Here is an 18,088-nt window from a genome sequence, read left to right on the forward strand (position 1 = left end):
AGCTTGCTCATGGCCTCACTGAGTTCCTCTGCTGTGAATTCTCCCGAGAGGTTGGAATCGACACTGACCGCTCCCGAGATGCAAGACACCTCACGCGATGTCACGTCCACCTCTTCTCTGGCACTAGCCCTCTGGTGGTCGCACAGAAGGCGGCTGCATTCCTCGTCCCAACCTGGGATGTAATTCCTGTTATAGCCACGTGGGATGGTCTTCTTTGCCGCACCCAGGAGGACCTGGCAGTAGGCTGCATAGGCCGCATCGAGATCGGCTGTGTCTGGGTCTGGCAGGCCAGCTGACCTTCTTTCAGTCTCCTCAGCATACGACTCCCAGTTGGCTTTTCGGAAGTTCGGAGTGTGCTTTGCTGTGCTGGGGGGGTGATAATCTCCCCTTGGGGAACAAGAAACAGAGATTATGTTTATATCAAAAGAACATCGTTTATTTTAAGATTACAAAGAAAAGAAAACACAGTGTCGATTCCAAGGGCCATTAGTCTTTATTGGTCTGCAGAAACATGTCCACTTGAGATGACAGGAACAAGCTTTTTAAAGGTCAGTCTGTATATAGTAGACATACATGAAGTACAAGGCATCCAAAAGCTCTTAATTCATTTTGCTTTGCTATGCAGGAGATACAACAGTGTGGGCAAAGCATGGGTAAAGACCTAACCATAACCCTAACCCAAAGCATGGGTAAAGACCTAACCATAACCCTAACCCAAAGCATGGGTAAAGACCTAACCATAACCCTAACCCAAAGCATGGGTAAAGACCTAACCATAACCCTAACCCAAAGCATGGGTAAAGACCTAACCATAACCCTAACCCAAAGCATGGGTAAAGACCTAACCATAACCCTAACCCAAAGCATGGGTAAAGAGGTAGACAAGGACAGAGAGATTGGTAGATTAGGATCTCCTACACATACACATATGAGTCCACTTACTCATAAAGAAGCATTAAGCTGGTCTAGGTCTATCAGGTCTCATGGCTATAGCACTGTTTCAATAACAGTGTATTACAACAGTCATCCAGTGTTTTCACAGAGAGGCAGTTATCAGTCCTAGCCCAGTACAGACACAAGCTCAGGGCAGGCTGGTGGTGACAGAAATTGAAGGAAGGAATGGAATGCCACATGTTTGATACCGTTCCTCATTCTACTCCATGCATTACAATGAGCCCATCCTCCGATTTCACTCTCCATCAGCCTCCACTGATCAGATGTGTCTCAGTGTCTCAGTCCTTCTCTGTCTCTGGCCCCTCTGAGGTCCAGGCCTTCCTCTTCACAGGCACCCCCTCACTGATGCGTCTCCTGTCCCCCTCCTCACTCCTGGGCCTGGCCACGCCAGAGGCAGCCCCACCCACACCACCTCCACCACCACCTCCACCAGGGGCCTGAGTGGGCCTCTGAGCCGCATCAGCAGAGTGAGAGCTCCCAGAGTGCCAGGCCCTTCGTCTGGGGAGCCAGCCAGCTCCAGGGGGCCACATAGGCCCGACCTCCAAGCCCAGACCGGAGCTCCCCTGGGCAGACTTGGCTGCCTCAGATGGGTGGGTATCTCTGGATAGATGTGGCTGAGCCTGGAGGATGGCCGACTCAGAGTAGGAGCTACAAATGTGAGGGAAGGAGGGGTTGACAGAGGAGGTAGAGAAGGAGTGAAGGATGTTGGGGTTAAAGGAAGGAGGAGAGGAAGGGAGAGAGATGCGAGGCTTTGGGGGTAGCAGTGCTGTCCTTCTCCCCATTCTTTCCCCTACTTGTCTTTCCCCTCCAATAGCTGTTCCCCCTCTTCCTTCTTCTTCTCTTCCTCGTTCATCCTGGTCTCTCCTCCTCCTCCTCCTTTTCTGCACCTCTTCTAACTGAACCTCCAGACCGTGAATGTCTTCGGTCAGTTGGTTGACCCGGTCTAACCGTGAGAGCAGACCATTGAAACAAGGCAGCAGGCGGTCCAGATGAAGCTGAAGATCAAAGTCCGGCTCTGAAACACCCGCGCTCTCAGAGCCCAGGGAGACGGCTGAGGACAGGGGACGGGGGGAGGAGAGGGAGGAAGAGAGGATGGAGAGACGTGATTCCTGAGATGACCTGGAAGGAGGCACCACCACGCCCACAAACTTCACCCTGTGTCTGAACTAGAGAGAGAGAGAGAGAGAGAGAGAGAGAGAGAGAGAGAGAGAGAGAGAGAGAAAGAGAGAGGCTTGAGTATTTAGGATACAGAGATATAGAGTACTAATCATGTGTCACATCTAAGCCTACTGTCACACCCCTAAGGTCTAGTGGCACGGAACTTTTAATAGTGCCAGAGGCTAGGACAAAGAGATTCGGAGGATCAGCTTTTAGCATATATGCTCCTAGATTGTGGAACACCCTACCTGAGGGCCTGAGGTTGTCTAAAACTCAGGACATTTTTAAGCGTGACCTCAAAACCTACTTATTCAATGTCGCCTTTTGCTACTAAGGGAGACATTGGACATTATAGAACTAGGATCACTAGGCCATTACACCATACTCGTGTTTTGAGATTTGTGTTGACAGGAAAATGGACCCGGGTGCTGATGAGGCACTGTCAGCTCCCAGTAGCACCTAGAGCAGTACTGGAACCGGTACAAGGATGTACCAGGACCACCATCAGGTTGTATTGCTGTCATCTTTATTGTCTTTATTGTGTTGTTGCATCATAACTGTGCTTAAGTACTGTAGCAATGACAATAAAGACCATTCATTCATAAGATTCTCTTTTGGCAGGACCTGTGCCCATGCTGGATGCAGAACGATGCAGATATAAAACTAAATTTATGGACAGTGTGTACGCCGATAATATGCAAGGAACTTTTCCTGGATACATGGTGTACAGGTTTTTTGCCCTTGCTTGCTTGCTTTGTGCCGGTGGTCCTTGGCCTCCCCTTGGGGCCCCCCGGCTGCCCCGTGTGCCTGGTCTGTTCCGCCGCCGGGGCACCTGCTTGGCCGTCCTTGTGCGGGGCCTCTTTGGTGAGTGCTTGCTTGGCTGGGCCGGGTGTGCTGGTGGTGGGGCGGGCTGGGTGTGTGGGGCGGCGGGGGCTCCCCGGGGGGGGGGGTGGGGGCCCACCGCTGGGTACTGGTAGGCAAACTGGCTAGTAGTCACTCTATGTGTAGAGGGCTGCAAGGGAATTTTCCTGGCTACATAGTGTACAGGTTTTTACTTTTGCCTGCTCGCGGCTCTGTCAGTATTGATTGATTGATTGATTGACTGATTGACTGAAAATGTTCATTGTGTGAAGCGCATTGAGTTGCATCTTGTAAGAAATGCGCTATACAAATACAATTTGATTTGATTTGACATCATCAAAAAACTATTGAGAATTATTTCCACATGAAAACAAAGCAAGTGACATAGAATCCCCACATTACAGCTAGAGAGAGAGAAAGGCAAAACAATAACATTTTTCAGAATAAACATTTGAATGGTCCGTCGGTTGCCAACTTGTTCCCTGTTTCACCAGCTGCTGTCACATATGTCTTGAGTATGATACACATTTTACTGATGGCAAACATTTTCTTTGGTACATTTTGTTACATTTCATCTGGATTCTTCTCTATTACTCTAAATTCCCAAATCTGTATTCATTCATGAATAAATTCCCTCTTTATATACGTACCTCCTTAGCCTTGGTCAGCCCCATCCACAGCTTGAGTCTCTTGATGAGGAACTCCACCATCTCATAGTCCTGAGGCTCCATGGCTGGACGGTACATTTCTGCCTGCACTGCCCTGGGGGGTAATAAGGTTAGGGTTAGGGAGAGAGAGGGAAAGAGAGAGAGGGAAAGAGAGAGGGACATAGAAGGGGAGAGAGTGAGAGGAAAAAAGGGTAAGGAGAGAGAAAGATGCACGTTACCTGTATTTACCTGCATCTCTACAGTGTGTGTGTGTGTGTGTGTGTGTGTGTGTGTGTGTGTGTAGTTGTGTGTGTACCTGTATGTGCGGATCAGCACAGCCCCACAGAGCCGGGCCAGCATCCAGCCTACTCCCCCCAGCAGGGTGCAGCAGAGGGGGCCGAGGATGGGGTGAGCCCTGCACAGCCCCCGGAGGACCCCCCTCCCCCGCAGGAGAGACAGCAGGGAGAGACCAGACCGCCACACAGACCAGAAACCTTCGACAGAGGTGGAGAACAGCTGACACACACACACACACACACACACACACACACACACACACACACACACACACACACACACACACAGATGAAGAGGACTATTTGAATTCAAATAGACGTTCACTATTGTAGCTATCTGAATACTAGTATTCCATTAGTATTAGTAGTATTAGTATTAGTAGTATTAGTAGTATTAGTAGTATTAATAGTATTAGAAGTATTAGTAGTATTAATATTAGTAGTATTAGTAGTATTAAAAGTATTAGTAGTATTAATAGTATTAGTAGTTTTAGTAGTATGAGTAGTATTAGAAGTATTAGTAGTATTAGTATTATTAATAGTATTAGTAGTATTTATAGTATTAATAGTATTAGTATTATTTATAGTATTAATAGTATTAGTAGTAATAGTATTAGTAGTATTAGGGTTAGTAGTATTAGGGTTAATAGTCTCAATAGTATTAGTAGTATTAGTAGTAGTAGTAGTAGTATTAGTATTAATAGTATTAGTAATATTAGTATTAGTAGTATTAGGGTTAATAGTCTCAATAGTATTAGTATTAGTAGTAGTAGTAGTAGTATTAATAGTATTAGTAGTATTAGTGTTAGTAGTATCAGTAGTATTAATAGTATTAGTAGTATTAGTGTTAGTAGTATTAGTAGTAGTATTAATAGTATTAGTATTAATAGTAGTAGTAGCAGTAGTAGTAGTAGTAGTAGTAGTAGTAGTAGTAGTAGTAGTAGTAGTAGTAGTAGTAGTAGTATCAGTAGTATTAATAGTATTAGTAGTATTAGTGTTAGTAGTATTAGTAGTAGTATTAATAGTATTAGTAGTATTAGTATTAATAGTATTAGTAGTATTAGTATTAATAGTATTAATAGTAGTAGCAGTAGTAGTAGTAGTAGTAGTAGTAGTAGTAGTAGTAGTAGTAGTAGTAGTAGTATCAGTAGTATTAGTATTAGTAGTATCAGTAGTATTAATAGTATTAATAGTATTAGTAGTATTAGGGTTAGGGCTCCTACCATGTGTCCAGTGTGGGAGCAGAGCAGCATCATCAGTACCAGCAGGACGGCCAGGCTGGCCAGCCCCTTCCAGGCCTTGTGTAGAACACGGCCAAACACCCCCCACCTCCGCATGAACCGGAGGGCCCCCACCATCTGAAACACACAGACAGGACTCTTCACAGCTCAACAGAGTGGATATCTATGCACAAGCATCTTCTGCTGTTTTGGGTTAAAACCAAAAACCTGCCCGTGCATATCGTTCAAAACCTTTATTGGAGACATGGTAATTGTAAAGGTAACTCACAGGGAATTAACAGATATATTTTTTACTTGGTTTCTGAAGGACCCCTCCCCTTCACTCCCCCCCCCCCCCCCCCCCACACACACACCTTCACTGTGCAGTGCTACTCTTTACCTTTAGGAGTAGCAGAGTTAGCAGTACAGCTGACACCTGCGAGGACCTCCGGGCCAGCAGGGCGGCGCTGTGGAACTCTGTAATGCTGGCTGGCTGGAGCCGGTGCTACAAGAGACAGGATGGAGTTGGTATCAGATTTAGCCCTCATGATTAGTGTTAGGGTTAGGGTTCATGATTAGCCTTGAGGGTATGGTAATCCCATCCTAGAACAGTGGTCCGAGTTCTACCTGAAGCAGACAGGAAGCAGCCTGGGACAGGAAACAGAGTCGCAGAGTGGCCGTTGCCAGGGACAACAAGGCTAGCAGAAACCAGCTCCAGCCCTGATGCATGTACTGGGCATGCTCAGTAGCCATGGTCCAGAGCTCTCCAACCAGGAAGAGGAGAGCAGAGAGAAGCAGGAGAACCTGGAGATAGGAGGTGGGAGGGCATTAGGACCCTGGTGGAAAAGGAATAATTCACCCAAAAATCTAAGTTTGCTATAAGCAAAACAATAGGGCTTGTGTGTCTGTCTGTCTGTCTGTCTGTCTGTCTGTCTGTCTGTCTGTCTGTCTATCCATCCGTACATCTGAGCCTACACTGACTATAGTCTACAGTAAATAACTCTAATGGAGGAAATAACTGTTACCATGAGTGTTAACCCTAACCCTAACTGTTACCATGAGTGCTAACCCTAACTGTTACCATGAGTGCTAACCCTAACCCTCACTGTTACCATGAGTGTTAACCCTAACCCTCACTGTTACCATGAGGGCTAACCCTAACCCTCACTGTTACCATGAGTGCTAACCGTAACCCTCACTGTTACCATGAGTGCTAACCCTAACCCTCACTGTTACCATGAGTGCTAACCCTAACTGTTACCATGAGTGCTAACCGTAACCCTCACTGTTACCATGAGTGCTAACCCTAACCCTCACTGTTACCATGAGTGCTAACCCTAACTGTTACCATGAGTGCTAACCCTAACCCTCACTGTTACCATGAGTGTTAACCATAACCCTCACTGTTACCATGAGTGCTAACCCTAACCCTCACTGTTACCATGAGGGCTAACCCTAACCCTCACTGTTACCATGAGTGCTAACCGTAACCCTCACTGTTACCATGAGTGCTAACCCTAACCCTCACTGTTACCATGAGTGCTAACCCTAACTGTTACCATGAGTGCTAACCGTAACCCTCACTGTTACCATGAGTGCTAACCCTAACCCTCACTGTTACCATGAGTGCTAACCCTAACTGTTACCATGAGTGCTAACCCTAACCCTCACTGTTACCATGAGTGTTAACCATAACCCTCACTGTTACCATGAGTGCTAACCCTAACCCTCACTGTTACCATGAGTGCTAACCCTAACTGTTACCATGAGTGTTAACCCTAACCCTCACTGTTACCATGAGTGCTAACCCTAACCCTCACTGTTACCATGAGTGCTAACCCTAACCCTAACTGTTACCATGAGTGCTAAGTCTGCTAACCCTAACCCTAACTGTTACCAGGAGTGCGATGTGTAGGTCTCGTCCTGAGGAAGATGAAGGGATGATGAGAGGATGGATGGAGAGGGAGTGAACGAGTGTGTGGGTTTGAGCCCACTCCAACCGTACACACACAAACACACCAGTCTCTCTGTGGTACTGGGTGAAGCCAACAGACACAGCCTTCAACCTGAGGGAAGAGCAGAGTCAGGGTTAGGGTTAAACCCAATGTAAAAGAAAATGTTATTTATTGTTATTGGATTAACTTTTTTAGGGTTAGGATTAGGGTTAGGGTCAGAGTTAGGGTCAGGGTCAGAGTTACGGTCAGGGTCAGGGTTAGGGTCAGGGTCAGGGTTAGGGTCAGGGTCAGGTTTAGGGTCAGGGTCGGGGTCAGGGTCAGGGTTAGGGTCAGGGTTAGGGTCAGGATCAGGGTTAGGGTCAGGGTCAGGGTTAGGGTCAGGGTTAGGGTCAGGATCAGGGTTAGGGTCAGGGTTAGGGTCAGGGTCAGGGTTACTGACTGTGGTGTGGTCCAGTGAGCTGTGTTCAGGTCAGAGAGGATCAGGTGTGTCACACCACTGCTGTTCCCCAGCAGGACAGTCTTCTTATAGTCTGGAGCGTGTATAAACTGTATCCATGGTAACCCAACGAGGTGTAGGGCGGGGCTCTGATGCAGGTGGGGCACCAAAGTGTGGTCCATCCACTGCCACGCCTCGGCCCACCTGCACACACACACACACACACACACACACACACACACACAAGAATATAAAAGGTAAACAAAGGTACAAAATGTATACTCACAAATGTACTTATTCTCTCTCACACACAAACAAACAAACACACACACACACACACACACACACACACACACACACACCCTGTGATGGCAGTGAGGTTGGGAGTCCCGTGAGGGGCTGTGTGTAGTGAGTGTTTGACAGCGGAACGGAGAAGTCTAGCCTGGCTCTCCTGAACGCTGTCCTGGTAGTTCACCATCAACACCACCAGCAGAAACAGCATGTGACTCACACAGTGCTGGGGAGAGAGAGAGCATGTGACTCACACAGTGCTGGGGAGAGAGAGAGGAAGAGTTTTGAATGTAAAAATAATTATATATACTATATATATATATATATATATTATTATAGTCTATGACAGTAGATTATTCACTACAGAGTGATGATCCTATGACACAGTCAGGACAGTGTAGGAGGAACTCTAACCCTAACACTAACATTACCTTCATGAACCCTAACCTAACCTAACCCTAACACTAACATTACCTTCATGAACCCTAACCTAACCTAACAATAACATTACCTTCATGAACACTAACCTAACCTAACAATAACTTCATGAACACTAACCTAACCTAACAATAACATTACCTTCATGAACCCTAACCTAACCTAACCCTAACATTACCTTCATGAACCCTAACCTAACCTAACCTAACAATAACATTACCTTCATGAACACTAACCTAACCTAACAATAACATTACCTTCATGAACACTAACCTAACCTAACAATAACATTACCTTCATGAACCCTAACCTAACCTAACCCTAACATTACCTTCATGAACCCTAACCTAACCTAACCTAACATTACCTTCATGAACCCTAACCTAACCTAACCTAACCTAACATTACCTTCATGAACCCTAACCTAACCTAACCCTAACATTACCTTCATTAACCCTAACCTAACCTAACCTAACCTAACATTACCTTCATGAACCCTAACCTAACCCTAACACTAACATTACCTTCATGAACCCTAACCTAACCTAACCTAACCCTAACACTAACATTACCTTCATGAACCCTAACCTAACCTAACCTAACCCTAACACTTACATTACCTTCATGAACCCTAACCTAACCTAACAATAACATTACCTTCATGAACACTAACCTAACCTAACAATAACATTACCTTCATGAACCCTAACCTAACCTAACCTAACCTAACATTACCTTCATGAACCCTAACCTAACCTAACCCTAACATTACCTTCATTAACCCTAACCTAACCTAACCCTAACATTACCTTCATGAACCCTAACCTAACCTAACCCTAACATTACCTTCATGAGCGAGCGCAGCGCTCTGACTTTCCGCGCCTCCTCTCTGGCTTGCAGCAGGCCGAACCCACACGGCGGGTGTACCTTCTCCCCCTGCTCCCCCCCCAGTACCTCCTCCCCCTGCCCCCCCCCCACCCTCCTCACAGTGGTCTCCAGCCCCAGCTGATCCTGCACCTCGGGGTCCACCGGCCGCCACACTACAGCCCACAACACCGCCTGCACACACACCTGAGGAAGAGGAAGGGTTAACACTAGAACATCCATGAGGGGTCATTTGACCCCTGTGAGTAAAGACATTTTTAATATTTCGGGTTAACTCGTTCAAATTTCAGGACCCTCCTTTCATGACTTTTCCTAGATATGTGCGTTCTACCACCCATTCTACCACACCGTTTTTCTGTGTAGGAGGCAGGCTAATTTAAAAGCGGTCAACTAGTGGTCATTGTGTGTAAATAGCAGCTTGAGCATTGTAAAGAGGGCTCTTTTAGTAGGCAAAAAGGCACGGCGTTAACACTGCCTGCACACACACCTGAGGAAGAGGAAGGGTTAAGTTGTATATACTTGCCATTTAACTATCAGAACATTTTCTATTACCAAATCTCCCCTGGTGGGGTTAGGGTTAGAGACCAGCCTCCCCTGGTGGGGTTAGGGTTAGAGACCAGCCTCCCCTGATGGGGTTTGGGTTAGAGACCAGCCTCCCCTGGTGGGGTTAGAGTTAGAGACCAGCCTCCCCTGGTGGGGTTTGGGTTAGGGACTGACTGTCCCCTCACCTTGAGGGGCTCCAGCAGCAGGGCAGAGGTCAGGAAGGCAGAGAGGGAGGAGATGAGCCACATGAGGACCACGGAGCTGGAGAAGTGGCTGCCGTAGAGGCCTACCACAGCCAGGCAGGCTCCCAGCAGCAGCGCAACCAGGGGGTAAATTACACGCAGTACCCAGGGAAGGAGCAGCCAGCTGGGCTCCCCCCGGGCGACACCTAGGGTGGGGGACATGAGCGCTGTAAGACTATTACTATAATCACAAGTCATGGTATCAATACTGACATTCATGTCATGTGCTTTCACGCCAGCATCATTATCTAGAGATTATCTAGAGTGAATCTTACATTGGGTACGTTCGTAAATACGTTCTGAGAGCGCCGGAGCACACCCGGGGTGCTCTCTGACCGCGCACTGGGTGTTCCGAGCAGATTTCCAGAGCGTATTTACGAAAGCACCCATTATATTAACTAACCCCAACCCTAACTCATTTACTAACTAACTAACCCTAACCCATTATATGAACATATAATATGTTATAATCTATATATGCTGGTAGACTGGGTTTCATCATGAGTCTCTGAGGGTGGGTGCTAGTGCCTCACCTATGTGTGGAGTAGGAGGGTGGATGCTAGGAGGGTGGAGGAGGGTGGAGGAGGAGGAGGAGGGTAGGTGCTAGGGGCTCACCGATGTGTGTAGGAGGCGGAGGAGGAGGAGGAGGGTAGGTGCTAGGGGCTAACCTATGCATGTGGAGGAGGAGGAGGAGGAGGAGGAGGAGGAGGGTAGGTGCTAGGGGCTAACCGAGGAGGAGGAGGAAGAGGAGGAGGGTAGGTGCTAGGGGCTAACCTATGCATGTGGAGGAGGAGGAAGAGGAGGAGGGTAGGTGCTAGGGGCTAACCTATGCATGTGGAGGAGGAGGAGGAGGAAGAGGAGGAGGAGGGTAGGTGCTAGGGGCTAACCTTTGCATGTGGAGGAGGAGGAGGAGGAGGGTAGGTGCTAGGGGCTAACCTATGCATGTGGAGGAGGAGGAGGAGGAGGAGGAGGAGAAGGAGGGTAGGTGCTAGGGGCTAACCTATGCATGTGGAGGAGGAGGAGGAGGGTGGTGCTAGGGGCTAACCTATGCATGTGGAGGAGGAGGAGGAGGAGGAGGGTGGTGCTAGGGGCTAACCTATGCATGTGGAGGAGGAGGAGGGTAGGTGCTAGGGGCTAACCTATGCATGTGGATGAGGAGGAAGAGGAGGAGGGTAGGTGCTAGGGGCTAACCTATGCATGTGGAGGAGGACTCTGAGGGTAGAGGAGGAGGAGGGTGGGGGCTCACCTATGCGTGTGGAGGAGGAGGAGGAGGAGGAGGGTGGGTTGCTAGGCTAGGGGCTCACCTATGCGTGTGGAGGAGGAGGGTGGGTTGCTAGGCTAGGGGCTCACCTATGCGTGTGGAGGAGGAGGAGTCTGTGGAGTCAGGGGAGGGGCTGGGGATGAAGGTGCTGGCCATGGAGGAGACAGAGAGGGAGGAGGGACACTTATACAGCCCTGTCCTGTACAGGGAGGTGGGGGAGGAGGGCTTGTGTATCTCTGTACTGTACAGTGGCTTATCCAGGCTCAGCTCTGACCAGCCACTGCATGAGCTTCCCTGGCTAGAACATACAGAGAAAAGAGGCACAGTCAGAGAAGTACACTCAGAAAGAAGTATGTGTATTTGTACAGCAGTTCGGTGTGTCAGCACAGAAGATCACCGGCGCCCCCCTCCCCTCTCTGGAGGAGCTGTACAACACACGCTGTCTCAGGAGGGCCTCCAAGATCTCCAGGGACCCGACCCACCCTGGGCACGTACACTTTGTCAGGCTGCCCTCGAACAGGAGGTACAGGACCCCGGCCGCTAAGACAAACAGACTGAAGAACTGCTTCTACCACAGGGCCGTCAAGGCCCTGAACACAGAAAAGGTCTAAGTTCTGGGCCCAGGACAGTCCGGACGGATTGTATGGCAGCTAGTGCTGAGGCACAAACATGTACATTTTCAGCCTGCAAACTGTGACACTTTAAAATAACGTGAAAAAATACTTTTGTGCAATATGACAACCCTAGTTGACTATCTGTGCAGTATAGTACAGTGGATTGTGTACATAGCCTTTATTGATGTAAACCAGCTCCTTACCTTCTTGTGATTTTATGCTTTTTCTAAAATGTTTTTTTTTTTCTTCCTAACACCAGGGGAGCCACCCCTCCTAAATGTCGTTGTTTGGTACCTGTACTGTAGCAATGACAAATAAAGTCCATTCCATTCCATTCCATTCCATTCCAGGGTCAGGGCCTTACGTGTGTGGCAGGGAGGAGGTCCTGGGGGAGTAGCGGCCACTGTCAGAGGTGGAGTGGTCAGAGAGGTAACCCTGGGGGTTAGGGCTGGACAAGCCTGCATCCGCTGCTATGGACCTCAGGAGGTTCTCCTCTGACGTAACAAAGACATGACAGACAACAACGTTAGAGATGGAGCTAGCTACACTCTCTCTGTCTCATTCAGGAGGTGAATTCAAATTGATGTGGAGGAGAATTAAATAATTGGAAAGTGCTGTTCATTTTCAATGAATGAATTATTTTTTTCAATTGTTGAATTTGAGTTTCAGTTTACTTTGACAATTTACTCTTTGTTGGCCTTCTGATTGGTCTACTGACCACGAACCAGAGTGCTTCTTTCCGTAGCAACAGTTGCTAACGTACTGAGGGCTGGACAAACAACCCTTCTTTGTTAATGGCATTACAGTGAAACGTATAGATTTCTAGCTGACAAAACGTTTTACATTATTTTAACATGGTTAAAAAGTGTGCTTGGGGTATTTAGAAATATATAGAAGTATATAGAAACAATGACAAATGTCTCCTTTGGATTCGGCTTTGCGGACGACCACACTGGCAATTCAACACATAGGCGCTGTAATCCAATGTTACGCTATGGACTGTTGCTAGCTCGCAATGCTTACCTGTTGGGCAGGGCAGGTCTCACTGATAGACCCTAGCTCGTATTATACTAACTTGCTGGTAACATTAAAGTTTGTACAGGACAATATTGCAATTTCTATAGCGTCAGCTAACTATCTGTGGTCAAGCCCGGATTATCCATATATTGCATCGGGTGAACGCCCTGGGACACCAGCCAATGGGGGGGCACCAAATTATTCGGACAATGAATAGACCTTTAATATATTTTGGGCACATTTTTTAAATATAGGCTATATTTACTGGAAGACATCCACACAGGTACAAAACTAACGGTTATATTTAGGCTATCATGTATAAAAAGATAAATAAATGCGAGTGCCCCCCCCAGTCACAGACAAGTGCCCCCCCCCAGTCACAGACAAGTGCGCGACGACGCAGTGCCGCCATACTATCAACTATCAACTAAGAAATCAAAATGGACAGGCGACAACTGAGTGGCTCTGCCAAGCGAAAAATGAAGCAAGGCAAAGACTCCAGACATACGGCCGCTCTTAAAAATGTCCCAACAATTGGGATTTTTTAAATTTCACCTAGGCCTAAAATTAGCACTGAAGTTAACAGTGGGGGGGGGCAGCAGAGCGAGCGAGGGAGCGAACAGAGCTATTATTAGCAACAACGTTGAGAGCGGTGAAGCTAATGCTAACTGCCCAGCAGACGATCCTACAGCTCAGGCAGACGTGAGCCATGGCGCTGAGAACAGTCAGGTGCATGAGAGCGAGGATGACGGAGACGACGAGGTGGATCCTGGAAATATTGCCGAAGATCAGCAGCCGCTGGTGGATTTTAACATCTCAACAGACCCGGAACTATGGGGAGACATCACGGAGCATGTGAGGGAAATGGCCATTTCTAAAGGCCCGGTGTCCTTCCAGAATAGGGCCCGCAAATACCCAGCATCTGTGCGGGACATTGGTCTTGGAGGACAAACGCGGTCACTCACCAATGATTTATTGCATTGTTGCCTCCCAAACAAGCAGATAAGCAGTAGAGAGTGGTTAATTTACTCACCATCAGCAGGTATGGTTTACTGCTTTGCCTGTAAACTGCTATCTGAGTCACAGCATAATGCTTTAACGTCTGGGTTCTGTGACTGGAGACATCCTGAGCGAATTTCGGACCACGAGAAGAGTGCAAACCATAGGCACAACATGCTGGCTTTACTGCGCAGATCGAGGAATGTGGATACGGTGGATGCTTCGCTTAGGCGGCAGATGGACACTGAGGTGAAATACTGGAAGGAGGTATTGAGGCGTCTTGTGGCTGTGATCAAATTCTTGAGCGAGAGAGGCCTAGCATTCAGGGGTGATGATGAACTTTTGGGCTCATCAGGTAATGGCAATTACCTCGGAATGTTGGAAGTTATTGCGCAGTTTGATCCGTTTTTAAGAGACCACATAGAGAAGTATGGCCAAAAGGGACGAGGGACAACATCATACTTATCATCTACTGTGTGTGTTGAGTTCATTTAATTAATGGGTGAGAAAGTAAAGAAAACGATTGCAGCCGAACTACAGCATGTCAAGTACTTCTCGGTCATCGTTGATTCAACCCCTGATTTGTCGCACGTTGACCAGTTGACATTTATTTTTAGATTTGTCAGCGAGGAAGGGAAAGTGGTGGAGCGATTTATTGGTTTCGAGCCCATTCACAGCCACACTGGAGCAAGTCTTGCTGAATGTGTAGTAAGAATGGTTCATGACCTGGGGTTAGACTTGTCGAATTGCCGGGGACAAAGTTATGACAACGCCAGTAACATGTCGGGTAAATATAACGGCCTCCAGGCGCATCTTAAAAAAGCAAACCCCCTGATTCATTACGTGCCCTGTGCTGGACATTCCCTTAATCTTGTCGGTGTAAATAGCATTAACAGCTGTAAGGATGCGAGGGATTTCTTTGACCTACTTCAGTCATTGTATGCGTTTTGTGCAGCATCCACTCACCGATGGAGCCTGATATTAAAAAATAAGGATGTGAACATCAGCAGGACTCCAAAATCACTGTCCAGTACTAGATGGAGTTGTAGAGCTGACTCTACCAAAGCATTGAGAGAAAACTATAGTGCAATAAGGGAGGCCTTGGGAAGGTTTGCAGCAGATGCGGATGAGAAAGATGACGCCAGGGACGAGGCTGCTGCGCTCTGTCGTAATCTCGACAAATTGGAGACCGCAATAATGTCCAATCTATGGGATACTGTGCTGAGTAGATTCAAAGCCACAAGTGACACATTGCAAAAGCCTGATATAAACTTAGGTACTGCACAGCGACTGCTGGAATCTCTGCATACGTTTGTGGCATCACTCAGAGATCAATTTTCTACATTTGAAAATGCTTCTCGGGATGTGAAAAGCGTGAGACCCTCTTATCACCACGAGACACAGCGGGTAAGAAAAAGAAAAGCCTTTGCAGATGAGTCAACAGGGGATGACACGATGCTAACTGGGAGTCAGCGATTCAAGGTGGAAACCTACAATGTGATCATTGACAGGTTGCTGTCCTGTCTTGTTCAGCGCATTGATGCATACAGGGCCCTGAATGGACTATTTGGCGTTTTGTTTGATTCCGACATGGACCGCGATTCTGTGCGTAAACGCGCTGCTGCGCTCTCCTCCACATATCCAGATGACCTGGACAAAAACTTTGGAGATGAACTTATTCAGTTCAAGGATTTTGTGCGGGAGGAGACAACCCGTTCACCAGAGGAGATGCTTCAAATCCTGAGAATACATGGACTACAGACGACGTTCCAATGTGTGTTTGTCGCACTGAGGCTTTTCCTTACCCTGCCAGTTACCAACTGCGAGGGCGAGAGATCCTTCTTCCAACTCAAACGAGTGAAGAATGAACTCAGAACCACTATGGGACAGAAGCGTCTGTCTGCACTTTCCCTGCTGGCAATTGAATCCGAGTTGGTCAAAGAGATGGACTTTGAGGATTTAGTCAACGACTTTGCCTGCGGAAAATCAAGAAAAAAGAAGTTCTGCTAAAGGTAAGGCTTACTTATGATTATTTCGGGCTAATATGACGCTGTGGCTGATTTGGGCCTGTGTGATGCACAGGGTAATAGCCTACGTCTGATACAGCATCACGAAGGTGAGCAGAGCGGCAAAGAGAGAGGCGCTGTTTATTTCCATTTTTGGACTTGGTTGGTATTGAGCTTGTTTTATTGTTGTATACAGTATGTGCATTTTCCCCCTATGTTATGGTTTTGCATGTAGTCTCAGGCCATTTATGATGGAAATAATTAGCCTATATTTAGAAAGTCGTGTTGCATTGGGATGTGAGTTGCATTCAGATTTGAGCATCAGTGTCAAGGCTACACTACGGTATTAGGCCCAACTGGGATGAGCCTGTACTGTAGTAATATGCTCTTGTAAATCTATGTTTTTTGTAACCATAGTAAATAACTGTGATGACCCAGTACTGTAGTAATATGCTCTTGTAAATCTATGGTTTTTGTAACCATAGTAAATATAAAATGTTCACTTGCAAAGTAAAAAAAAAAAAAAGTGTGTGTGTTGGGGGGGGGGGGGGGGGGGCACACATCAAGTCTGGTCACCCTAGGGCACCCTAGGGGGTTAATCCGGGCCTGCCCACCAGACTAGTGTTTGTCCCACCAACAGTAGCCTAGGAGGGCGGGACTATGGGCGGGTCTTGACAAAGGGTCAATTGTCATGGAGTTTACAGTTAATACATTATTAGTTCAGAATAGATTTCAAGAGCCTTCTGCTTGTTTATAAAGCTCTCACTGGCACAGCACCAGAATATCTGAATATCAGCCCAATAGAGCTCTCAGGTCTTCTGACGCTGGTTTTCTCTGTGTACCACATGTACAAAAGAAGAAATTTAGTGAGGCACTCAAATTGTGGAATGCACTGCCAGTTTACATTAGGGATGCAACCTCAGCTAATATGTTCAAGTCAAGACTAAAACCCCTTGCCTTTAAATTACTAAATCATTAAATTATGATTATATAATGATTGGAGCATTTTAATAAAAAGTTATTAAGATAATAAGTATTATTATTATTATTATTATTATTATTATTATTATTATTATTATTATTATTATTATTATTATTACAGTAGATTCCAGTCTCACCAGACAGTGTAAGGACATTGGGCTGAAGGGTGTGGACACAAGGGTGTGGGAGTGGAGGTGTGTTGGAAGGAGGCTGACCCATAGGAGCAAATGAGGGGAGGGAGGAGGGTGAGTCAGGGGAGGAGGGGGAGGAGGGTGAGTCAGGGGAGGAGGGGGAGTAGGGGGAGGAGGGGAAGGAGGGGGAGGAGGGGGAGTCAGGGAAGGAGGGGGAGGAGGGTGAGTCAGGGAAGGAGGGGGAGGAGGGGAAGGAGGGTGAGGAGGGTGAGTCAGGGGACGAGGGGGAGTAGGGGGAGGAGGGGAAGGAGGGGGAGGAGGGGGAGTCAGGGAAGGAGGGGGAGTAGGGGGAGGAGGGGAAGGAGGGGGAGGAGGGTGAGTCAGGGGAGTAGGGGGAGGAGGGGGAGTCAGGGGAGGAGGGGGAGTAGTGGGATGGGGGTAGATCAGGGACAGCAGGCGAGGTGAAGGAGGAGAGGGGGTCAGGTGTGGAGGGTGAGGAGGGTGAGGCCAGACGGAGCTCCATCAGGGCCTTCTTCCTCTTCAGCAGACGGCCAGGCCCCAGAGACGACCCCGCAGGGTCAGAGGTCAGCCCTGACCCCGGGAGGTCCAGGAAGCGGTCACAGGAGGGCCAGGGACACATCCTCTCTCTCTCTGCTCCCAGAGTACAGTCCAATGCCTTGCTTTCTAGTAACTTGAGAGAAACGGAGCAGTTGGAACAAGCAGCATAGTGTAAGCGGTAAGCAAAATTGGTGTGGTAATAATAGTGTGTGTGTGCGTGCGTGTGTGTGTGTTCGTGTGTGTGCGTGTGTCTGTGTGTGTCTGTGTGTGTGTGTGTGTGTGTGTGTACTCTTACAGAGGAGGGAGTGTGTCGGTCCAGGCCCCCTGGCAGAGAAATGAATGAGGAGCAGGAGAGATCTGATTGGCCCAAATAATCATCCATCTCCACTGAGCGACAAACAGGGGAGGGAGGCACCGACATGACCATGGCAACCTGGAACAGAAACACACACACACACACACACACACACACACACACACACACACACATATAGAGCAGGGGGAGTAAGTGTCTCTTCAGGCTACACCTTAACTGCTCCTCCTGAGACATCTACTACCCCACAGCACTGTGTCTCCTGAGACATCTACTACCCCC

The 18,088-nt window shown here is 47.7% G+C and overlaps 1 protein-coding gene across 1 annotated transcript in view; it reads right to left on the minus strand.

Annotated features, from left to right (window-relative positions):
* Positions 1 to 1,232: 1,232 nt before the first annotated feature.
* pkd1b (polycystic kidney disease 1b) overlaps positions 1,233 to 18,088 on the minus strand; it is a gene marked incomplete at both ends in the record, with an annotated part of 55,679 nt that continues 38,823 nt past the window's right edge. The window contains 16 exons of the mRNA XM_080542561.1: positions 1,233 to 2,120; positions 3,624 to 3,735; positions 3,937 to 4,136; positions 5,140 to 5,274; positions 5,537 to 5,641; positions 5,764 to 5,940; positions 7,034 to 7,202; positions 7,531 to 7,731; positions 7,890 to 8,044; positions 9,103 to 9,327; positions 9,870 to 10,072; positions 11,277 to 11,485; positions 12,166 to 12,295; positions 16,942 to 16,963; positions 17,420 to 17,626; positions 17,789 to 17,926. Of these exons, the coding sequence (XP_080398687.1) occupies positions 1,233 to 2,120; positions 3,624 to 3,735; positions 3,937 to 4,136; positions 5,140 to 5,274; positions 5,537 to 5,641; positions 5,764 to 5,940; positions 7,034 to 7,202; positions 7,531 to 7,731; positions 7,890 to 8,044; positions 9,103 to 9,327; positions 9,870 to 10,072; positions 11,277 to 11,485; positions 12,166 to 12,295; positions 16,942 to 16,963; positions 17,420 to 17,626; positions 17,789 to 17,926 (3,276 nt within the window). The remainder of the gene's footprint in view (positions 2,121 to 3,623; positions 3,736 to 3,936; positions 4,137 to 5,139; positions 5,275 to 5,536; positions 5,642 to 5,763; positions 5,941 to 7,033; positions 7,203 to 7,530; positions 7,732 to 7,889; positions 8,045 to 9,102; positions 9,328 to 9,869; positions 10,073 to 11,276; positions 11,486 to 12,165; positions 12,296 to 16,941; positions 16,964 to 17,419; positions 17,627 to 17,788; positions 17,927 to 18,088) is intronic.

This window comes from Nansenia antarctica (genome assembly GCF_963989245.1).
Source record: "Nansenia antarctica genome assembly, chromosome: 11".
In the NCBI taxonomy this organism is placed as follows: domain Eukaryota; kingdom Metazoa; phylum Chordata; class Actinopteri; order Argentiniformes; family Microstomatidae; genus Nansenia; species Nansenia antarctica.